The 25,741-nt window shown below is 43.3% G+C and overlaps 1 protein-coding gene across 4 annotated transcripts in view; it reads right to left on the bottom strand.

The window, feature by feature from the left end:
- LOC124136477 overlaps positions 1-25,741 on the bottom strand; it is a 93,394-nt gene that overhangs the window by 14,296 nt on the left and 53,357 nt on the right. The window contains exon 1 of one of the 4 annotated variants that reach the window (XM_046502417.2): positions 10,198-10,467. The exons of the other annotated variants lie outside the window; for them this stretch is intronic. Within the exon in view, the coding sequence (XP_046358373.1) occupies positions 10,198-10,306 (109 nt within the window). The 5' untranslated portion in view covers positions 10,307-10,467. Of the gene's footprint in view, positions 1-10,197; positions 10,468-25,741 lie in introns of those variants that run through there. 4 annotated transcript variants of the gene reach the window in all.

The following is a 25,741-nucleotide window of genomic DNA, read 5'->3' as shown; positions in this document are numbered from 1 at the left end:
CTCAGGCGTTTATCACTTAGGTATGGTGCTGACAAACCTAGAAACGTAATCTGGGTGAACCGGGATTCGAACCCACAATCATAGGTTTCTTGCGTGCCCCAGGGCAAATTGGCGAATTGGGCGCAGCAAATTGCGGCGCCTTAGACGACTGGGCCACCCGTGCCCCCGGTAAACAAAGAAGATCAATAATGATATAATAATTGAATTTCATCCCAAATATTGTTAATATCGACTGCGCTTCTACCTTGAGAATTCAAGGGTTCCTTCGATTCCTTCAATTTGACATGTCAAATTTGAAAATAAAATTTAATTTGAGTTAAAGATTTAAATGCTATTAGCTGATAAAAACTCTCAACACACTGGATGTCAATAAGGAAAAAGTCATTCAGTTATCAGTTAGTGTCCCACTTTACGCCTAGCCCCGAGATGAAATGTACAACGTTTTCCTCCCCAGGTGTAACGGGCGTACAGACAAACAGAGAGGCTCCCCTGCATTTGTTTAGTGTAATTACCACAGTTAGATACAGCTAACTGCGCTAGATACCAATCTGACTGGTCGTGTCGAGCTCAGGAGGTTAAACAACCGGACAGACAATAAAGACTCAATTATATCGTGCGATCGTTGGTATTGGATTAGGTTAATGGGTTGGGAGGGGACAAGAGGATCCTCGGACAACAGAATTAGATCATCCGTTACTTGGGGCAGTGAAATCATCTCTGATGTCGAATGCTTTTACATTTGACATAACATGACACACAGAATTGCATCAATTTATTTGACCCGGCTATGAACATTTATGAATCATGCCTCAATGTCAAGGTCATGCCTGAAACACATCCCGGTTATGTAATGTGAAAGTGATCTGTTTAATTAAATACAATGACTCGTGTTTGGCTCTATGGAGGCGGACAGTGACTGAATATAATTTTAGGTCATTTTCAGCAATAATCCAGCCATATCACAGCGACAGGAACCAAAAATGGGCTTCACGCATCGTACTATGCAATGGGAGGAGAGAACGCTCTGTAGTCAGCTAGTTATCCCATCGCCATTAACATTATTTGATGAAAATACCATGGACAAATAAGTTCATTACGTTTTAGAGTTGTTATTACACTAAAACATGGCCCATGCTTGTTTTACTTTTTGTTTACTTGCATGTTCACTGTTTGGTGTATTAATATTTCGTTATATCAAGTGTTTTTTCTGTTGCTTCTGCCTGGCGAGCGAATGGTCGGTGGTTCGATTCCCGGTCGCGTCATGCGAAAATATATTAATAGATGGTACTTGTTGTTACCCTGTCTGGCGGTCAGCATTAAGGAGATACAACAAGACGGTTCGGAGTCAGTATACTATGTCTGAATGGGGTATCTATGTTACACTGCGGAATGGTATATCAGTGGGCTAGCACTATGAAATCGGATTAGTCCGGACTAGTACAAGCAGCCACACACATGTACATTCACATTGCTATATAAATGCAATAATCTTGAACTCGACGTTAAACCTCATTTAGCCTCACCTCTCCCGTTATCTATCGTCTTAGTTTCTACTTGACGTTATGGGCGGTCGGGAAGCCTAGTGGTTAAAGCGTTCGCTCGTCACGCCGAAGACCCGGGTTCCATTCCCGACATGGGTACAATGTGCGAGGCCCATTTCCGGTGTCCCCCACCGTGATATTGCTGGAATATTGCTAAAAGCGGCGTAAAACCATACTCACTCACTACTTGACGTTACATGTCTCACTAGGGATAGAGGTCACACTATCCACCACTGGTTTACTGATCAAGCTCAAATAGCTGTTATATTATTTAACACCATTCAATCACTAACTCATTTCATATTTATCAATCTGATAGCAAGAAAACTTAACCAAACACTCGTCTATAGTGAGTGAGTGAGTTTGGTTTAACGCCACTTTTAACAGTATTCCATTTATATCGCGGCGTGTCAGCTTAATGTGGGAGGAAAACCCGAAGTGATGCAGGTCTCAGACGTTTACCACTTCGGTGTACGGGTATGGTGCTGACAAACCTAGAAACATAATCGAGGCGAACCGGGATTCGAACCCACAATCATAGGTTTATGGCGTGCCCAATTGCCCAAGGGACGCAACTCTGCACAGCGAATCGCGGCGCCTTAGACGACTGGGCCACCCCCCCCCCCCCCCCCCCCCCCCCCCCCCCCGCTATACTTGATACGTACGGTGGTAGTGGTATCCTTGTACACGCTATGAAGAATATCAAACCAAAAACATATTACCCAGAAACCTAACACCATGTGTCTATAAATGGAGCACACTCATTCCACATGCCTTGAGAATCGCGTTCCAGAAATCAATATTGTGACAGGCAATAACTTGATGAGCTCCGTACAGGGTCAGGGATGAGACCGGCGTGTTTGGGAGCTGTCACCAACGTTCTGACATGTGAGATCAGGCTCGCGATCCCATAAAAGTTTCAATAGCTGACACTGGGTCTGAGATCCGAGGAAACGTCTTTGGACCCCGTGGATATACATCACTGGGCCCCGTTCCACAGCGCTACCACAGTCGTAAGTCTATGTTAAATTATGAACACCTCATGTTATGATCACCTACGATCGCTTTGTGGAACGGGGCCCTGTCGGGGTTATATGTTCAGCTAAATGATCAGCTCTGCTCGCTGTTCAGCTATCAAAGAGAATTAATAGATCACAAAGACCTGATCCGTTATGTGCATGCATCGATTACTTGTTTAAGTCGTGCAGTACACAGAGGATAAGTGAATAAACTACGAACCTACATACTACTGGTTTTCTATTCTATTGTCTGTCTCTCAAACTGAACCATAGACTTACGCTAAGTCTTTGAAAATATATAATTTTGACAGAAACAGAAAACTACATTTAAACTGAAAAGGAGGAACCCAATTGAGATGGGAGAGTCCTGAGCCTGTGGACAATCTAGACTTGCTTCATTTAGACTTATAGCATTACAGTAAGGGTTGGGCTGAAAGGAAAATAATATGGTTCGGGGACTGAGACTACCTGAACCCTGATATTTCCTTTCCGCCCAGCCCTTACTGTAATGCTATAGTCGTAAATAAAGCAAGTCTAGAGTCCCCACTGGTTCATCTAGCATGGGCTCTTTTTACATTTGAATGTAGTTTCTTGTTTCTACCAACATTATATATTTTAGGATTCTATGCGTTATTCCTCAATACTGCCTTGGCAAACTCCCTATCGCCCAAAGCTTCAAAACAGATGAGTGAAATTTGACTTCAAACAACATATCTTCTGATACTACGGTTTAAGGGGGATAATGATTACCATGTCTGTTGTCTGTTGCTGGCTGCCAGTGTTACCTAGCTGTAGACATAGCAGTAGACACAGCAGCAGACATAGCAGTAGATATAGCAGAAGACATAGCAGTAGACACAGCAGCAGACATAGCAGTAGACACAGCAGCAGACATAGCAGTAGACACGGCAGCAGACATAGCAGTAGACACAGCAGCAGACATAGTAGTATATATATATATAGCAGAAGACATAGTAGACAGCAGTAGACATAACAGTAGATAGCAGGCGGCAGTAGACATGGCAGCAGTAGACATACCAGCAGCTATATCGGTAGACAGCGGTATACATAGCAGTAGACATTACAGAAGACAGCAGCAGACATAGCAGTAGACAGAGCAATAGACAACAGTAGACATAGCAGTAGACATAACAGTAGATATAGCAGTAGACACAGCAGTAGACATAGCAGTAAACACAGCAGTAGACATTGCAGTAGACAGCAGGTAGCAGTAGACATAGCAGTAGATATATCGGTAGACAGCGGTATACATATCAGTAGACACAGCAGTAGACAGCAGAGGACATAGCAGTAGATAGCAGTAGACATAGCAGTAGACATAGCAGTAGACACAACAGTAGACATAGCAGTAGACATAAGTAGACACAGAAGTAGACATGGCTTTGACAAAGCAGTAGATATGGCAGTAGACAGCAATAGACATAGCGCTGGACAGAACAGTAGACACAGCAGTAGGCAGTCGTAGTGTTTAACATAGATTTATCGTATGTAACAAGACAACAATGAGTGAGTCAGTGAGTTGAGCTTAACGCTGTTTTTGGTAGTATTCGACTTATTTCACAGCTTAATGTGGGAGGATAGCCTGAAGTGATGCAGATCTCAGACGTTTACCACTAAGGTGAAACCCAGGAGCACGGGTATGGTGCTGACAAACCTAGAAACATAATCGGGGCGAACCGGAATTCGGATCCATCATCATAGGTTCCATGAGTGCCCAAGGGACGCAACTCTGCACAGCCAATTGCGGCGCCTTAGACAACAAGGATATGTTATCTTCTGTCCACTTTTCATTCGTGAGTAATTGTCCCTATATGCCATACGTGTATCTATAAATGATATCCGTGGTTACTCAGAGGCAGTATAGTCCCAACTACCCCATGCTTGTCGTCCAATCCGACTATAGTGACCCTCCGATCCCCTTTACGCTCTTCCGACAAGCGTTAGATATTAGGTGAGGTGAGGTGAAATTGGGTTTAACGTCGCGTCCAAGATTATTGCACTTATATAGCGACGTGCATGCACGTGTATGTGTGTGTGTGGCTGCTTGTACTAGTCCGGACTGATGCCGATTTATAGTGCTAGCTCACTGAGATACCATGCCGCAGTTTAACATGAATACCCCACTCAGACACAGTATACTGACTCCGAGCCGACCAGTCCTTGTTTTAGCCCCTTAATGCCGAGCGCCAGACAGGGTAACAATAAGTACAATCTTTTAACGTCTTTTTGTATGACGCGGCCCGGGATCGAACCACAAGACCACGGAGGCGGTATTAGATGTTAGGGATCCTATCTGATGCGGACCGGGTGGCGCAGTCTCACCCGCCTGAGCGTCATCATGCACAAGCGGTTTGGATCGTTCTTCATGATGTCATTTCAATAACTTGATGGCCTGTGTTAGATTCGATAATGTAAGCACATTTGAATATATGAAATTTGCTGACTGTGTCGAAAAACAACATTCACCCCTGTCTTACTCAAAATTATGCTTTTCCAACACAAATCTAATAAACAACATAGGTATCATTCGATAACAGGAGTTCGGCCAGTGAAGACAGTTGATTGTCACGTGAGTTCCGTTATGCTACCATCACACCAAAGTAATTCTGTCCCGTTCTACCCCGTTCAAAAAATTCTAGAACGGGTTGTGAGCACGGTAAATACGATGCTAGTTCGTTCATAAGCAGTCCTCAATACGTCTATCTCGTTCTTAGCCAGTCTGTAGTCCGTTTGTATCGAGTTCAGATCGTGTAAAAGTGCCCGTTCACCTCATGCCAACAACGTTGCGAAGCAGTTCGAGCACGTCCGTAGCCGTTCTCAACCTCGTTCTACCTCGTTCACAATACGTCCAAGCCAGTTCTCACTAATTCGTAACCCGACCAATTCGTTCGCACTACGTCCTCATGTCGTCCCAAGTGCGTGTGTATTCGCGTCCTGGCCCGTCCTGGCCCGACTCCTGTGGATAACGATCGCGTTTTAGCCAGTCTTCATTCATGTACAGGGCTCCGAGCTGTACACACCATGAACGAGAAACAAACGGACCCGGTCGTTGTGCACACGTACTGTAAAAATTATGTCCGACTGCACCACGTCGTAACACGTCCCTTGTAGGTTCGAAGTACGACAATTCCGTTCCGTTCTCGTGTTGCGTACGTTGTCAATCCGACTAATTGCAGAACGGGATGGACGAGCAGACTCAAAGTTCTAGAGCACCCTCCCCGTTCGAGCCCGTCCATGAAGTTCGTAATGCACTGTCAAAAGCTGCTACAACGCCCACTACGTTCATACACAGTTGGAGCCCGTTCGACAACATTTTCACGAACGTATTGAGAACTAGTTTGTTGTGATGGGGGTATTAGGTATGTGTCGTCCGACATCAAGTACATCATGGTGTCGATTAGACAGTGTCTGGTTTGACCGCATCTGTTGTAAAATCAACTATTAAAATGGTGTTAATGACGCACCTTCTAGTGTGAATAGTCTAAATGAACATATTTAAAGATTTTATCTGTTTAATTTTCTCTTGCCATATTAGAAAGGAGCCCAACGAAATTATTCATTTTGCAGAAACTGAAAACCTTGGCTTGCCAATGTGTTGCAGACTCGCTTGAGAGTTTTGGGATATATATGAGACATACTTGTTAATAATTTCCAATGATATTATAAATTTAGATTTTAGTGTACGAAATGGAAATCACTACACTAATCTGAGTACTAAGACATCACAACTGGTACTGGCCTACCACTACTGGCACCATCGGTGTGCGCCATGCAATTGTCCATAAAGATACTCCTAAATACGTCACTAGGTTCATTAGTTTCTCCCTACAATGGCTCATCTCCCTAAGGTGACCTAGTTCCATCCCAGAGGGCTCTCACAGACCCCCATAGACTATCCCACCAATATCGGCACCGATGTAAAGGTTGACTCTATATTTGGCACCAATGGCGCAGTCAGCTTGAAGCTCTCTCGGGCTGTTGTCTGGCACATTCCACAAGCTTATTGAGTTTGGGCTGGCATTGATTGAATTTCGACCAGTAACGGGACTTTGGTGATACATCGCTGCGCTTTATCAATCAGTCTTGGTGTTGATAAAAGAGGCTGTGAGATAGGCCTGGTGACTTAGACCGTCTCCACAATGACAATCCATCGTACCTATTATGAATGCATATGTATAGAAATATTCAATGTCAGCTCGAATAATAACTATTTGTCAGATTTCCTAAATCGTGTTCTTTTTCATGGAAGCTTCAAGTGTCTGATGCTAACTCATAAAATTGCGAGGGCTGAGAGGTGTTATGGTGATGCATTATTCAAGCAATACTTCTAAAACATAAGTACGTCATTTCACGAGAGAATGTGTGGCATTGAAATAACGTTAATAACAGAAAAAAAGCATTTGGAAAGTTTACATGAATATGATATCTATGTGGTCGATATTTCAGGTCTACTGATAAATAACCACGCGCCATTACAGAATGAGTCTATTCTTCTTAAGCAGAATCTATGAAAACATGATAAATAATACCAACACGGAGAACTAAACCCGAATCGTTGTCACAAGCAAACACAGCAATATGTTACCACACTCGTTCACACAATTATCTTCTAAAATTGTTAATTATGCCTTATTTTTAATTATTCTGGACATGACAGAACATGTAAATATTATGCATTTGGATTTGGGGCAGAAGATGGGCGGCGGTTTAGCCTAGTGGTTAAAGCGTTTGCTCGCCACGTCGAAGGCTCGGGTTCGATTCCCACATGGTCTTCCCGAGTCATATTGCTGGAATGGTGCTGAAGGATGCGTAAAACTATACCCACTCATTCACTGAATCAAAAGACTATTTATGAACAATTGTAAACCAAATTATGCCCTTCCGGAATTAAGAATCACTTTGATTCAACTTCAAATGACGTTTGTGAACACTGACATTTTTTTCATTCAGTGACGAGTTTCAGTTAAAGACAGAATCATTCATGTGCACACTTAACGTCTCGCGCTGACAACTTTCACTCAAAGCATGCACGTGCAGGCCGAATTTAAAGGAGATCAATTATTCAGCATATTCACACTCCATTCACTGGCCCTTTTCAGGGGACTTATTTTTCAAAACATTTCAAAATATTCCTGGCACCATCCAAGCATGAAGGCGCCGAGATGACATAATATGGCGGATAACATTGTCTCTAAATGTTCTGTCAACAAGGCTTGCGCAGAACTGTTGCGTGCCTTTGTCTGTCGCAACTATGGGGAACTAAATAATTAATATGAACGCTTTAAAGGATCGATGTCCCAGCAGTGACTTGGAATTGAGAGGGTTTGTAATCTGAGTCAATTTAGAAGCCGACTGCATTAAGAGGTCTGTGGTTATTGCTGAAAACGATGCCACCCACAATATCGCATGTGAACATCATTTGTAATTCATTCTCAGAGGAACTATCACGTAATGGCGAAAAATTCAACACGTAACGATGAACAAAATATCCTGGATGTTGATGTTGGAGGTTGTAAATCTGATATCTTGCAAATTGTTTACATGTTTTTCACTGCATCTTTGATTCAGAGCGTGGGAAGTAAGATGTGTTTAAAATGACTTGACCTAATTCAATGTAAACGTACTCGTATGAGACGTAGGCCCTGGGATGCTAGTCAGTTGTCACAATTATTCTGCGTCAACTTGCCTCCCGCGATCAGGAAGCATAGCATTATAAACTAACAAAGAGACTAAATTTCCCATTGTCACAACCAGAGCAGGTTTTTGTTGATTTAAATCCAAATCCAAGCTATCTTAAACCAACATACATGCCCCGTTTGCCATTAAGCACGTGAACCCTGTCTAGGTGTACACAAGCTGTTAAATATTACATGCCCGCTGCTAAGTTCGATATTTTCAATTACATCTCACTACACGTGCAATAATGCAATTGGAATTTCAAGCACAATCGATGGAAATGATTCAAACAAGGATAAAAAATATTACCCGTTTGCAGTAGGCTGTTCAATCTGCAGGAACATTCTTGATTTTCTAACATCAGTTCCATATGGCCGCTGTTAATCCGTAAGTGTTTTCAGAAAAGGGGCACAGAATAAGTTAAACAAAACAGGTTTTCGTAATGAAGTAAATCCCTACCAATAATACAAGATCGGTTAGGGAAATAATATCAAAATTGATATTACAATAAGTCGATATAGCTTTTTTTAATGTCAGTTAATTAATTAATACAATTTTCTTTGATGGCGTGGTTCTTTTTCTTTGATGCTGAATCTAAACGTTTTGGTTATGAAGTCTTTTTTCAGTTAATATGATTAAATGACAATTATCTTCGAAACTTAATTAAATCCCATGATAAAATGAAATTAACAGTTCAGGTGAAGGAGAATTTGAGGTTCAATAAGCGTTTAAGCTGCCGTTTCTTTGAAGAGCTTCTCAAATGATCAACAAACTGTAGCATGATAGCCTTGAAATTGTTCCTGGAAGCAATTGCTCTATAAGGTGTATCATTTCAGAAATAATCCGCTTTAAATGCCTTAATGACACTTGAGTGTTAATCTCATCATCATTTGACCTTGGATCCATCTGATTGTTGCTATGCAGATTCTGGGATATACAAAATGAAATATTCATCCGCGGGGACTATATTTCGTCTTCGATGCCATGGTCAGAGGCGCAGGATGATGATGTGAGAGTGATGCGTCCCGAGGGAAAAACTAGCGTCGAAGACAATCGACTAATCGTAACTGGCATTCGCACAAATGACTGACCCCCACTGTGCGGTTCTACCACGTGGCTTTGCAGTATACATGATCGATAAATGACTATTCTCACAAGGAATGAACGAGTTTGATTCATATCGATCTTACATTTATTAGCTTACCATGCAGAATCAAACGGTCTAAAATTACGCGTAAACCAAATAATTCAATGGGAACATTTAAGCAATATGTAAATTACATTTCAGAATTCTTAATCACGTGGGAATTGTGCGAGGAAAGAAACAGGAAAACCAATCAATAAAAGCCACAGGTTCGCTACGTGCATATAGAACACTAAGTTCATTTTACGTAATGGCATATTCATGCAAATATACTGAAATCAACAATGTTCTCGTTAGGGAAACTGCTGACGCTGATGGTCGCTGTTTGAAATCAACAAGGCACCCAATGCAATGTACAAGAATCCACAAGCAATACACACGTTTATGCATACCCTTGTTATGTTAACACCCACTTTCTTTTGCATTCGAGAAGACATGGGCTTCAATAATATCGTACATTACATTAATGTATGACAAGACGCCGACTCCAGGGTTCTGAAGCAACACCCACGTCACTGGTGACCCTTGGTCAAGTGGCATAAGCCTCTCCAACTATAGATACCACGTCCGCCATATTGAACATATTACTGACCATTGGTCAGTTTGTCTTCAATTCAGAACCAACGTGTCAGTCTACACATGAAACATGAGAAACATGTAGTACTTACAACCACCTTTGGAGACGAAACAGATCAATGGGAAATAATAGCGACAGGCATCCGAAGCCGGTCACTGGGTATGACCCATTACCAGATGTACAGATTCCGATACAATTGAAGTAAAAAGAAAGAAATACCTAAATCATCCGTGCCGTGTCCTTCTAAAACATGTGTAGGATCTCTATCCCAGAACGGCTTGGCACACAGGAACCGCTCCACGTTATATAATATAGAACAAGCACTCATGTCTCCGCCTGCCTGATGGTGGGCTAGCCGGCAGTGGCTCACAGAAGCCGCCTTCCTTCGTCCATTGATCGTGGTAGTAGTAGCGCGGAGGACGATGGCGCTGCCAGCGCACTGTTGATTATGTAGATCAGCCTCTACCTTCCGCTGCCTGCTGGCATTGTCCTAGCGCTGTGACTCATGGTGGTGGACCATCCACAGGTTGCTTGTAGTCGGGACAGGGAACGGTGTATGTGGAGGGGGCTGGGGGTATATGTGGAGGGGGCTGGGGTGGACAATCACGGATTGCCTGAAGTCGGGACAGGGAACGGTGTATGTTAAGGGGGCTGGGGGTATATGTGGAGGGGGCTGGGGTGGACAATCACGGATTGCCTGAAGTCGGGACAGGGAACGGTGTATGTGGAGGGGGCAGAGGTATATGTTAAGGGGGGAGGGGTATATGTGGAGGGGGCAGGGGTGGACAATCACGGATTGCCTGAAGTCGGGAAAGGGAACGGTGTATGGGGATGTGTCATGGGTGTACATGTGAAGGGGGCAGGGGTTTATGTGGAGGGGGCAGGGGATATATGGGGAGGGTGCCGGGGGTATATGTGGATGGGGCTGGGGTATATGTGGAGGGGGCAGTGGTATATGTGGAGGGGGCAGGGGTATATAGGGAGGGGGCAGGGGGTATATTTGGAGGGGGCAGGGATGGACAATCACGGGTTGCCTGAAATCGGGAAAGGGAACGGTGTGTGTGTAGGGGGCAGGGGGTATGTGTGGATGGGGCCGGAGAGGACATTCCTCGGGCTGCTTGCAGTCGGGCAGGGAACGGCGTGGAGGGGACCGGGGTACACGTGGGGGGAGTCCAGAGAAGGGGTACCGGGTGGGAGTACATATAGAGGGCGGGTAACGGAGCGTACAGGTCGATGGGTAAAGGAAGGGGGGTAATCCCGGGATACATGGGGAAAACTGGGTAGGATGGGGTACAGGGGACGTTTAAAGGAAGGGGGGTTCAATGGGTACACGAGGGCGGCTGAAGGAAGGGGGGTTCAATGGGTACACGAGGGCGGCTGAAGGAAGGGGGTACAAAGGGTAAACAAGGACCGGTGAAGGAAGGGGGTACACGAGGATGCTAAAAGGAAGCGGTTGCAGGATGAGGATACACGTAGATTGAATATTAAATAAGATAAGTGTCTGTGTTCAGGTTTGAAGTGACAGAAAATGGCTTACAGAAGAATTACACAGGTTCTGTGCAATATGGCGGCACAAGAAGACACACTTGGTTATTGTTAAAGTAGATACGTTGCATAAAAACACTGTCAGTATTGAGAATAAAGCACTCGTCCTGTCGGGCGGTTATCATGTATCTATGAATTCTTACAATGTCTCTAGTGTTTACTGTTGTGGCGGTGTGATGGAGTGGGATTGTTACATTGTGCCATGCATAAACAATGAGAAAGAACAAATATCGATGTCATTGGGGAAATATAACATCGTGGGATATGTCAGTTGTTGTGGTGAATAATGGAACTATGCAATGTCCATTGGTGCTATCTTTTCTGTTGTGTTGGCGGCGCTGGAATTGGTATGGAGCAAAAACCTGCTGTGTCGGTGCTCATAGAGGTGAAGCGGAGATAGTGAAATTCCAGTTGGAAGATACGAAGACAAGGCATGTGAACGAAACACACAAGTCTCTCGCCCGTGCATCGCGTATCGGTGAATACCACACAGGAGTAGGGGAGCACATCCTCAGCCTCTAGACACGTATGTGGCTGTGGGAGTAGGGCCTTGGGAGGGCGTGGGGTAGGCGGTGGGGTGGGGATGAGTGTGGTGTGGAGCGTGTGAGTCAGGATGGGGATGGGATGGGGATGAGGATGGGGTGGGATGGGGATAAGGTGGGGTGGGAATGCGGTGGTAGTGTGGGTGTGAGTTTGGGTTGGGCTTGGCTGGGAGTGGGAGTGGGGTGGGGTGGGGATGAGGTGGAGTAGAAATGCGGTGCTGGTGTGTGTGTGTGTGAGGGTGGAATATGGAATGGGGATGAGGTGGGGTGGGAATGTGGTGGTGGTGTGGGTGTTAGTAAGGACAGGATTCGGGTTGTGGTGCGATAGGGTTGGGGCTGGGGGTGGAAGCGGGGTTGGTTAGCGGTGGGGTGGGGATGAGGTGGGGTGGGAATACGGTGGTGGTTGGGTCTAAGTTGGGTTGGGACTGGGTCGGGGCTTGATGGGTATCGTCGCTTTCAGTTAACCTAACCCTTTTCAACACCAACCAACCTTGAACATCAATCGAATTTCATACACAGTATGACAAGAATCGTGAAATGCGACGCTTCAAGCATCATTGTAGGGTAGAACAAACATAATACGATTCAAGCAAATCAAAAACAATTTCGCCGAAGAATAATTGACAACGATATCCAACAGCCTTAACAATTACAGCAAACACGATCCGCTTTCCATGCAGATGGCCAGCAGAGAACACGATGGCATCACATTAGCCGGACCCTGGGGAATGCTCCTGGAAGCAGGGTTCAAGCCAGAGTCATCGCTCCATTGACCAGTCAGAAAGTACCGATAACAGGCCAGTCAGACGTCGTGACTCCAACATAGACAGTATTGACCACTACCTCTTACATACGGGGTCACAGATTTCTTGGTCACTAGGGACCACTAAGTATCAGGACAGCGTCGCATACATCGATATCACTGTTGTGTGTCCAGAGGGAATTGTCCAGTTTATGCCTATAGCATATGAAATGAGTCCATGGGCGCTGAAGACATCCTGGAAGTGTAGCAATGCATTTTGCCAAGACAACCAATGCCTTATATAATTATTCCCCATCATCCATGGAACTTTGCATTATTTCCAAAGGTCTTATATACAGATGCGTGGAAGGTGCAACATTTATCATCAACACCTCCACCATTACCATCATCATCATCATCAGCAGCAGCAGCAGCAGCATGATATTCGTTCTCAACATTTCAACTAAAATCCAATACCTGCACCATGCAGATATGATAAAACCCTATTTTCACTTACAGCCCTTCTGTTTTTGTGACAATGGGTAGATTGTTCCTGAACCTGCTTGGTGAGCTCCTTAACCCACAACACAAGACGATAACGGTACTCGAGATGAGTGAGTGAGTTAGTTGGGTTTAACGCCGCTTTTAACAGTATTCCAGTTACATCACGGCGTGTCAGCTTAATGTGGGAGGAAAGCCCGAAGTGACGCAGGTCTCAGACGTTTACCACTTCGGTGAAACCCACGAGCACGGGTATGGTGCTGACAAACCTAGAAACATAATCGAGGCGAACCGGGATTCGAACCCACAATCATAGGTTTCTGGCATGCCCCAAGGACGCAACTCTGCACAGCGAATCGCGGCGCCTTAGACGACTGGGCCACCCGTGCCCCACGTACTCGAGATGAGACCTATGTTGTATGAATAATTATTTTACACATTCTCTAGTGTTTGCTTGTTTTGACCAGCCTCACACAGAGAATTCGTCACCAGAACAGGGAGGGTCAACTCTGTATATAGTACACACGATACACGGTTTACTTTAGGATAGCTTGCACTGGAATATTCCAGCTCATATATAAGAAAATGAGAAAATATCGAGTGCACTTTTCTAACCTAAGATTAAGTAACCATTAAATTAAATAAAATATAGAACTTTGAAGACATACAAAGCCACCCACCTCACTACACCAGAAGCTTCCACAAGTTCAACCACTGATGAAGAAAAACACTACATACTTCACTGTACCAAACACACTCAAGAAAGAAAATTTAATATTCTCTTTGGAAAATTATCCACACAAAATGTCAATTGGTGTTAACTGGAATGCATGTATGTATGTCTGCATACATGTATATATGAATCATAATGTTTTGTCATTAAAAAAAATTGCATCTGTTCCGTAATGGAATGTTTCTGATTTAAATTTTATCTTATCCTATCTTATCTATAGAATCAAGACAGACACATGATCTCAACACGCCTGACTTATTGACAAAACCAGTAATATGGAACTGCTCTCTGCAATGAACGCAGGCCCTATCGTGTTTATAGGCCCCCAAATCCCCAATTCGGCAACCAACACACGACTTCCACGCCTCCCGCACCACCAAAATTACACCACTTCGTCCCTGTATATCCCCTGGCCACACAACATGGGATTCGAACCCAGACTGACTGATCTCCTGAGTGAATAACGTCCCGCAAGCGGCGAGGTGCTGCAACAATTACTTGAAGAAGGCATTTTGTGGAACAGGCCGTTTGAAGCTAATGATGAAATATTGATCAAGAGGCGCTCAAAGGCTTGAGCGTGTATATTCGTTTAGCGTCTTGTTTGAAGTCAAAAAGTATGAGATGGCGAGAGAGAGGCCTGCGAGAGAGACAATTTGTTCCATTTCACAAATTAAGAAATTTAGAGTTTTAGCTACTAAGGCAGCCAAATGCGATCAAATTCATTCTTTCCAATAATAATTTCAATATTCAAATACGTCTTAATGCTAAGCTGTAAAATGATTCTATTTTGCCAAAGGTCCCTCTGATCATGAACAAGCACCAAAGATAGACCTAATCCCAGACGAATTTCCTTCAGAAACAAGTTATGACAAATCACATTATAATACACACATTTTATGTTTTAACATAAAATGCACAAATGTATGTTTATCTTTTCTATTGATCAGCTGATTTAAATTCGGAAACAACGCGTAGAGACAGTGGTGATAAATTCCACCTCGCTACCCACAGAGGCAATATACTCCACCAATGAGCCGAGCACTTGTTGGTGCCGTTGTTCTGGAGCGCCTGTACTCCTGATGGAGTCGTCCATGTTTGCTGCACACGTTGCTACAAGTAGACAAGTAATCAATATGCGCATGTGTAGCTCACTGTGCACGATATGCATGTGCATGTGCTCAAACAACTGTCGACAAATGCCGTATGTCAATAAGAGTTTGAACGGTATGTCATTATAATGATCAGTTTGCGCAGTTGGTATTGACGAGTTCTGTAGGGTAGACCACTTTGAAGTAATGGATCGCGGTTCTGCTCTAATTTATGACTTTGTGGAGGGCGGTTGTTCCGTGATTGGCTTTTCAAATGGAACGCTGTGTGTGATTTCACAAACAAAATGCTGTCTATATGCGTTGATGAAGAGTAGCACAAATTACAAGGTGTTCACTTATCACAAACAGGGCTTGGGTTCGATTCCCATCACTAGCAAAAATAATTATGCCTATTCTTATAAAGCAGCTTCATTTACTACATATTTATCTGACAATAAACGTGAGTGAGTGAGTTATTATTTATTTCATATAAGATCAGTATTTCAGCAGTGATTGTGGGATCGAATCCCGGTTCGCCTCGATTATGTTTCTATGTTTGTCAGCACCATACCCGTGATCGTGGGTTTCACCTAAGTGGTAAACGTCTGAGACCTGCATCACTTCGGCCTTTCCTCCCACATTAGCTGACACGCCGTGATATAACTGAAATACTGTTAAAAGCGGCGTTAAACCCAACTCACTCACTCACTCACTTTTAGTACTTGAGACTTAATGTATACTACTCAAACCAACTCAAAAACAGCGCCAATTATCTGTTGGCTTCCCTTGTTAAGTTTCCACCTTTTGTTATCTTATTACTTTCGTTGTTCTTACATGTACATATATATGCTCTCTGCCTCATAGCATTCATTCACCTGATGAAGGAGTAAGTATATTCTCCGAAACATTGTGTTCCTCATAATAAAGAAGTTGACATCCATAAATTCCGTTCCTTATGTGTATCACTTCTAAATGCCTTTCAAAGACTTGATGGGGCGGTCGGGCAGCCTAGTGGTTAAAGCGTTCACTCGTCACGCCGAAGACCCGGGTTCGATTCCCGACATGGGTACAACGTGTGAAGCCCATTTCTGGTGTCCCCCGCCGTGATATTGCTGGAACATTGCTAAAATCAATACCCAAAACAAGTTAAAGAACACCCACAACTGGAAGGCTGCAATACCCATCTGTCAGGACATATCAACTCTAGTCATGTGAAAAATGCAGGAGTTCTTTAACTTATTTTGATTAGTATATACACTTTGTGTGTGTCCATGGAAACCAATCTGTAACTATTGTTAAGGTAAACAACGCCATTATGAAGAGTGAGGCAAAGATGAGGGGAAGTGAAATGGGGTTTAACGCCGCGTCCAAGACTATTGCACTTATATAGCGACGTGCATGTGTGTGTGTGTGTGTGTGTGTGTGTGTGTGTGTGTGTGTGTGTGTGTGTGTTTGTGTGTGTGTGTGTGATTGTTGTACTAGTCCGGACTGATGCCAATTTATAGTGCTAGCACACTGAGATACCATGCCGCAGTTTAACATGAATACCCCACTCTGACACAGCATACTGACACAGAGCCGACCAGTTCTTAGTTCACGTTCACCCGTGCATGCTCTTTGCCTCATAGCATTCAGACAGGGTAACAAGTACCATCTGTTAACGTCTTTTGGTACGATGCGGCCGGGGATCGAACCCCGGACCTTCCACTCTCCGGACGGACGCTCTACCACTAGAACACGGAGGCGGTCCAGTGAGGCAAAGAGCACCACGGCGGGATAAATATCGAATAGAATAAATAACACATACATCGCGTAGCTCTTGACATTCTCCATATATAAACGTTATATGGTTGACTCATATCACGGCGAATCAGTTGTGGGAGCAAAGCCCGGAGTGGCGAAACCAACGGGCAAGGCCAGAAATCATAATTATTGTGGCCCGATTTGAACCCAGCATTATCCTTTGGATTCTGGCACGCCTACGGATGCCCGGGCCATCCGTTACCATGGAATAAAAAATAATGACCTTTGTTGTAGATCAAAAAGTGATATGAAATGTAGTTAAACAAAGTCGCGTATAAGGTCTGTCTTCAGATTCATTGGCATGGAAGCCTGGAGTAAACCCCACCCCCCCCCCACCCCCCCACCCCCCCCCCCCCACCCCCCCCACCCCCACCCCTACCCCCCACATTCACACCCCATTTACAGATCCATGCATACTGTTTGATGTTTGACCTTATTGATCCTTTCTGGCGGAACTTTATCTTCCTGGAAGTCTGCGAGTTCTTTTCTTTCGTGTCCTTGTTTCTGGTAATCCGATTTTGGCTACTTTACAAATGTTAGGTGTATGTCGTTATCAATCCTTCTTGGAGGAAACCGAACTATCTGGAGACAGAATGAAATATAATTTGTTGATTCGCACAACGGTGAATGTCAACAATTCAGGGTGAAATAACACTTTTAACTTGTTTTTAGTCTCCGCTGCTCGGACTTGTTTCGACATTTTCTTGGTTCCTGGTATGATAGCATCTTTAAAAAGTTGACACAAGGTCCTCGTTCTCTGCCTGTGACGGAGTGTTTCACGATATCATCACATGGCTGTCTCGAAGGCCACGTTTCTTGTCGAGCATTAAGAACAAACGTTACTTAAGTCAATAAATATTTTTAAAATTACAGTTCAGTCCGTTCCTTATCAGCCTCAAACATGCTGTTACGTTTTTAAAAATATTTTTGCCTGTATTTAACATGTGTTTAAAGGTTTTGTCAGCTGTGCTTTGGTTGGGCATCAGATTCACATCATCATTATAACCTATTTTTATTCCAATGTGACCAAATAGTCATGCCAACTGACTTTGTGAGACATCTGGAGGAGGAATTAGTTATCGGACTGTTAAGTGTCATTTACGGCTGGTTTTGGCTCAACGTGGGCGTATCGTTAACATTGGAAAATAGCAGAATCAGCATTTCTGTAAGTACCACGCTCGGGAGTTGATGACAGATCGTAAAATGGAAATATTTGTCATAATGCGAAATCTCTTCGGAAACAGAATCCATCAAATGTCAGGGGATCTTAGTAATAAGGCTGCATATCTACATATTTTCCTAACGATGCATCTTAGGGAGTACCGTTTTATTGATGCAATAAACACACTTAAGCTGCTGAAGGCATCTGAGGGTAAAGCATTGCGGAGTTTGTTGATAAGAGGTGATCAGCACACGGTGAATGATACTAAAACATATTTTTGTGGGACATTTTAGAGAGCCTTATAAACGATGCACTGTGCGAGGAAACTTCAAGAACGAGTGCGCGTCATTACGGATGATTGAATGAGCTGATTAATCATAACGCAGGACAAATAGTTGAAAAACGCCGCTTCCAAACTTTGGGTTGAAATTTCACCGAGCACTGGGTAAAATAATTCTGCAAAATAGAATATTTATTATTTGAGACGCATTTACTGCCACGACTCACGCTATCATTTAATGGAAATTGCTATTTCTTCCGAAACGCTGTTTCCTTCCAATTTTGAATTATTCTTTTTTTCAGGTTATCAGTCGATACAGATATTACACGAACTGGTGATGAGTCTAACAGGAGGAGACGGACTTGCCGCCGACCAGGCAGCAGCAGTATCCGACAGAAGAGGGCAGGGATATTGATTATTGACGTCTACTTCTCCTTGTAGCTTAGAGTACGTTCCGTTGAGCAATAAGTCTTACAAAACATACATGCCTTTACCACAGACAAAGGTAACATGTCAAAGCCTTCTGTCAAAGGAAACGAACAGATCAAACAAAGTGATACTGACCTCAATAGAACTTATGCTCAAAAGCGATATACACGCTGAGATGTCTGATCAACAAAAGTAAAATCTACTCCAATAGGTCGTGTTCATTAACCGATCCACCGAAGTGGTATCAACACCAAGAGGTCAGTGTGACCAACCAATCCACCAAAATTGTATCGTCATCAAGAGGTCAGTGTGAACAACCGATCCACGAAAGTGGTATCTACATCACAAGAGGTCAGAGTGACCAACCGATCCATCAAAGTGGTAACTACATCAAGAGTGACCGATATTAGTCCATGTAAGCTGACACGTCAAGCAATCGAGGACAAATTCTGCCAAAGAATTCCATTAATTTTATATCTGATGTTCGTTAAACTTTTGATAAGACCGCCCCTATGGTATAGTGCGGAGAGTGCATCTGCCTGGATATCGAAAGGTCGGGGTTCGATGCCCGGTCGCGTCATTCCTCAAGATGGTACTTAGAGTTACCCTGCCTCGCGCTCGTCATTAAGGGTACTGGTCATCGCGGAGTCAGTAAACTGTGAGTGAGTGAGTGAGTTGGGTTTAACAGTATTCCATTTATATCACGGCGTGTCAGCTTGATATGGGAGGAAAGCCTGAAGTGATGCAGGTCTCAGACGTTTACCACCGGTAAAACCCACAAGCACGGGTATGGTGATGACAAACCTAGAAACATAATCGGGGCGAACCGGGATTCGAAACCACAATCATAGGTTTCTGGCTTGCCCAAAGGACGTAACTCTGCACACCTGGGCCACCCGTGCCCCAAGTATACTGTGTCAGAGTGGGGTATTTATGTTGAACTTATTATTATTGTTGTTGTTGTTGTTGTTGTAACGGGTACCCGGTAGTTATCAATTTGATAGTCGCTGACGTAGAAAACTTGCCCGTTAAGGAATTGGCATGGTGCAAACCACATTGCCATGTTTCTAACTGGAACACAACGTTTCTCACAGATGAGTCACGGTAATTTCTGATCAAACATTAAAGAAGCAAGTCATTAATTGCCATTGAAATATTAATCAAGTATCAATATGGTTACATATAGACGTCATCCAAATGAACATACATGGTCAAAGAATGTGAGAGAGCCCTTGGATAAGCTCGTGAATACAATAAGAGAGCGCATTGTGAAAATACATCTCAAGAATATTAATCAAAGTTGTTTAGCACGGTTTGGAAGAAATGGTATTATGTAATGTCATAAAATATGAATAAGGATTGAATTGAACTGGTAGAAATCTTCAGAAATGAGTCAGCCTCGTAACAAAGCCGAATGACAAGCAGCTCCGTTAAATGATCCGAGAAGTGGAAATTTCGGTGTCTAAATTATGCGTAACCAAATCACTCGGAGCTACTGAAGTCTAGAGACTCAATTGACAATGCAAACCAATTGTTGGGTAGGGAAAAAAAGAACCATTACACTTTTTATCAAATTATTGGTCTCGGGTCCTGCAAGCAATCTGGCAATGACAACGGCGCGATGACTGACATTTAGTTTCCGCATGGGCGTGGCACACCGACCCCGGTGGTGAGTATAACACCTCATCACACCCCGTACAGTCATTAGTTTAAATCAAAGCGTATTTTTTAAACGAGAACAAAAAGGAATATAATTGCTATGGTTTTATGTTAACAATCAGCGGCTATAACATAAAGACAAGGGGGTCTCGTTATACGGTATTCTTCTTCAGAGAGGAAACAGGACGGTCCTCTGTCAAACATGTGTTAGACCATAACGATGCAATAAGCGTCACTTTGCTAATGGAACGGTTCTCAGAGAAACGGGCTTACGAATGATTGAGAACCATAAACAATAGTCTTGAAAAATATTTTTTAATCCTACAGTGCGAAAATTTGATGCCATACAACGCAAAATAATTGGCGTTGTCAACCGACGTGTCACTGCCTTCGTTTTTGGCTTTGTTTATTGTTAAAACCAGAAATGTCTTAAAACTATCAAGCACGACTATGAAAATAAATTACTTGAATACGACTGCCATAAATGGGGTTTTATGAACGCACGCTTTGTCCTAAATATGCTCTGATTGCATGAAGGTCGTGTAATTATTAAATTAGCTTCAGATAAGCGAAAACCCATGAGAATGTTTTGAAATATAATAGTCTTTTATCAGGCAACATTAAAGTGTCACGAATTTGTCGTATTAAAAACACGTCAACGTTTTTATTATAGGAGAATACGTGTCTCAGTTCTGTGGCTAAGTAACATTCTTTACATGGTCACGTGAAGTCGATCAATTGTGTAAAAGGGATCAGATCTTTATCAGATAATTTTCCAGTTTCGATTTCCTGCATTTCCTTTGGCTTTAGGAATCAATTCATGTCAGTATTATGCGATTTAGAGCAGTAAATTTTAATTATCCAACTGGGACGCAAGAGCGAGGGGAGAACGTCTTTAATAACTACTGTAAAGTCGCCATTACCTCCACGGCGGGATTGTGCACGTGGGATTTGACAGGGCGAGGTGGTTTCGAGTTGATGTACGGTCTGGCGTGGTAAACACAGTTAGGGCTCGTGTGAAAGACAGTGCGGCCAAAGCGTGGGATATATAAAATCCAAAATTGATTATATTTGATTTAAACGTGTTGGTATCAATTCCTTTTCGTAAATCATGTGTCGGATTTTCTGGTCCGTATAATTCAGTTTTGTTAAAAATGTATGTGACATGATTTTAATTTTCTTTGGATAAATTAAGGCAATCTCTTTCACAAAGACGTACTTGTGTTTTCTGTATGAACGAACCTTGCTAGCCACCAGCCTGTACCTTGCATGCTATATAGGGACGCTTCAATCAATTTGTAAGTTGAGCACATTTATTGACTCCACCAACAGCGATACGCTGTGTTGCTGTGTCGCTGTGCTACGTGCGCCATTTCACTGAACATTACGTTAATATTCGTCTGACCATTGATTGGTGTACCAGAGAGATACGTCACTGCCTACCAAACTGCCACGACAATTCAAACAAAGATACGTTTGTTTATCGTATGTTCACGCATCTAAAAAAGCCCAACTAATTTCACAAATATTCTAAACTAAATGTTAACAATCCTCTTGCTTGTATCATGCTTATACCTAATACCTTACAGAATATTAACATGTATATGTATTGTTCTGAACACATTTAATTGACTTGATATGCCTCTCTTATATATACTATTCAAAAGAAGTTAAAAGCTCCCCTACAATAGAAAGGCTGTATGGTGCAAAACAAACCAGTCAACTACAATCATATGCAAAATATCGTGAGTTCTTTAACTTATTTTGAGTAGTATCCCTGTCTTTGATCATGTGTATATGTAGGGTGGGTGTGTGTTATGGGAGTAAGGGTGAAGAGGGGTGGGGGTTAGGGCGGTCTCAACATCCCAACAATACGTTTACTTCGTATCATACGTATTGTTTAAGAGCATTTCTATCTCTTAATTCCATACCTATTTCGATAAAAGCAACAAATTCGTCAAATTAAAAAATATAAAATGATATTAACATATGCTCTTAAAAAAGAATGATATTTTAAATCGGTATGATGGAAAATATCCGTCAATTCCCAACACATGACAGAAACGAGGGCTGTCAAGGCTTAATGGAGCAGGGGACGCTATTGCTATCTGCCAATGCCTAACGTCAATCATTACTGTGATGTTGGCCAGGGTTGAAGATCCACCATCTGCTACATGTTAGCTATCTTGTCCCCCGTGAGTTCATCTGTGTGCAACATTTAAATTACATCACACGCTCAATTCATTCCACACACCGTACGCTCGCATGTGTTGCCCGTGCGACAATATCTCAAAATGTCGGCCTGGACATGGGTTTTGAAATGCAGTTATCGTGCGTGTGTTTTTTCGGCGTGAAAAAGTGCATATTTTTTATGAATCTGTTTCTATTAGAGAACATGTGTCTTTGTTTTAAGAAATGGTTGTAATTTTGTAATCTCGTATCAGTGTGTTTTATGGGGTCTTGTAACGTATCGTTTTACAATAATTTAAACTCATGGCTACGATAATTACAAAACGGGGTTAGCAATTTTAAATCTAATTGAATAAAAATAATTAATATTTAAGCCGTTTATTCCAACAGATAATACAACAGAATGAAATAAACAATGCCGCTTATAAACAGATTTCGAAAAACAATATGATTTTTTCATGATTTTCAACGACAAATTGGTATTGTGTGATACGTCACATTTCACGCCCAAACACCGAGTGTGGTAAGTATTGGTCATGTGACCCCAAACAAAGCACGAAACAATAAATCTGTTTCCGATTGTCTGGATTGTTTAACTGTATTAGAATTGTGTTTATATATGATTATCTCGAAAGAGGTAAATGTTTGAGACCTGTATCACTTCGGACTTTTCTTTCACATCAAGCTAACACGTTGTGGTATAACTGGAATACTGTTCAAAGCGGCGTTAACCCCAACCAACTCACTCACTCACTAACTCACCATCCAACCACTCGCTCACTTACCCACCCCCCAACTTACTTCACTCACTCACTCACTCACTATTTCAGCTGCCGGGCGTCTCATACAATGTAATCGTTAAGTCGAAGTCCTTTCATTCGATAAATAGTGCATGTCCTGGTATCATCGTATCGATGTTTGGTGAAATACCGACCTTCCGTTTGTCTTGAATTAGGGAAAACTCGATACATTTTCGAGTTAACGAGATTTCACTAAATGAAAGTCACAATTTAGTATAAACAATACCTCAATACAACCAATCAGTACAAATCAGCTGGTAAAATATTTTAAGCAAACGACTTCACTAAATGTTTAGCCAAGGACAACAGTGTATAAAATAGCTTGTGATGGTGACACACACACGTTGATCATAGGCATACACAAAAAAGCTAAAAGCACACGTGTGGCTATCTTAGGCGCGTGCCGGGCGCGTGCTGTGGGGGGTTAGTTTGTAATAAGCCAGGCTTGGGCAGTCTGGCTGGGTCTAACTGATGCCTCATTGCACAAACAGGGCCGCGTGCTATAACAAGGCTTCATGCTGTATCAATGATGACGAGGCATGTTGTTAACCCATGACTCATGTGACAAGGTGAGGCTTGTTGCATGGGCCCTGCAACGTGAGGCTCCGAGGTGGTGGGGAGGTAGTCCTGCACCATGACCGTGGAATATATTTATTTTATGAAAAAAACATAATCTAGAAATGCATACAAAAGCAAGTCTAGCCAGCTCAAGCTAGCTCTATTCTGAAATCAGCATAGGGAATTTTTATTTTTTTTAGAGTCAAGAAGGATATTGTGTAATATACGATTTCAGAGACTAAATGTTAGTCTAGTGGGGAGGGGGTGGGCGGAGTTGTTGGGGGCGGGGACAATATCATAAGATAGGGTGGGAGTGGGTGTGGTAGGACGCTAGGAGTGAGTGAGTGTGGTTTTACGTCGCCTTTAACACACTATTCAAGCAAAATCGCGGCGGGGGACACCAGAAATGGGCTTCACACATTGTACCCATGTGGGTGGATGCTGGGATGAGGCGGGGAGGAGTGAGTGAGTTAACGCCGCTTTTTATGGTATTACAGTTATAACACGGCGTGTCAGCTTTATGTTGGAGGAAAGCCCGAAGTGATGCAGGTCTCAGACGTTAACCGCTTCGGTGAAACCCACGAGCACGGGTATGGTGCTGACAAACCTAGAAACATAATCGGTGCGAACCGGGATTCGAACCCACAATCATAGGTTTCTGGCATGCCCAAGGGACGCAACTCTGCACAGCGAATCGCGGCGCCTTAGACGACTGGGCCACCCGTGCCCCCGAGGCGGGGAGGAGGATGGGGTAGGAAGTAGGAGGGGACGGGTAGAGGGAAGCGGAGTAGAAGGTGGTGTGAGGGTTGACGGGGTGGAGATGCACCACTGAGATGAACGAAGTCAGGTCGAGATGGAGTACATAAACGATGGGCGGTATCTGTAGCAGAAATGAGTGAGTGAGTTGGGTTTTAACAGTATTACAGTTATACCACGGCGTGTCAGCTTAATGTGGGAGGAAAGCCCGAAGTGATGCAGGTCTCATACGTTTACCACTTCGGTGAAACCCACGAGCACGGGAATTGTGCTGACAAACCTAGAAACATAATCGGGGCGAACCGGGATTCGAACCCATAATCATAGGTGTCTGTCGTGCCCAGTAGCAGAAGTGAAAATGGATAATTGCGAAGTGCAAGAAATGAGGTGCCCCCTACCCCGCCTTTTAAAGCCGGCAGCGGGAAGGTGACTTTAACATAAGGAATGATGCACAATAGGTTTCATGGTGAGGGTGACACGTCATAGTACGTGGCGTACTATGTAGCAGCAGACCAACTCGGGCGTGGAGGGCTGGTGGGGGTCAGGACAATCGGGTGGGTGCAGTCAGCAGGGGTAACGAAGTCAAACATCACCGACTGTCACTGTATCCCTGAATCAGATATCTCAGTGGCCAGGGAAGGCAGCGCGTTCTGGAGGTTGTCTGTCTTTGTCTACTAAACCCCGATGGACACATCACACCACGACCAACGTGTCTACACACCAGCGTGCATATCAAGTGGCACAGGAACTGAATATGAGACTTGCATTGTCGTTAAAAACCAATGTTAATTACATTTAAGAAGGCCAAAGCTCAAAATACTGGAAACGTTGTCCTTCTGACAAAGTAAATCGTGTTTACCAGATCATTGAGTATATACAACCGTCCATCATAACCCCAACCATTAGCAATGAATAAAACAAAGGAACCCCATGCATCATTTTAATGACATATACGATGGAACGAAGAAGGCGCAT

This window comes from Haliotis rufescens, unplaced genomic scaffold (genome assembly GCF_023055435.1).
Source record: "Haliotis rufescens isolate VD_foot unplaced genomic scaffold, xgHalRufe1.0.p SCAF_16, whole genome shotgun sequence".
NCBI lineage: Eukaryota > Metazoa > Mollusca > Gastropoda > Lepetellida > Haliotidae > Haliotis > Haliotis rufescens.
This window is presented reverse-complemented; position numbering and strand designations above follow the sequence as displayed.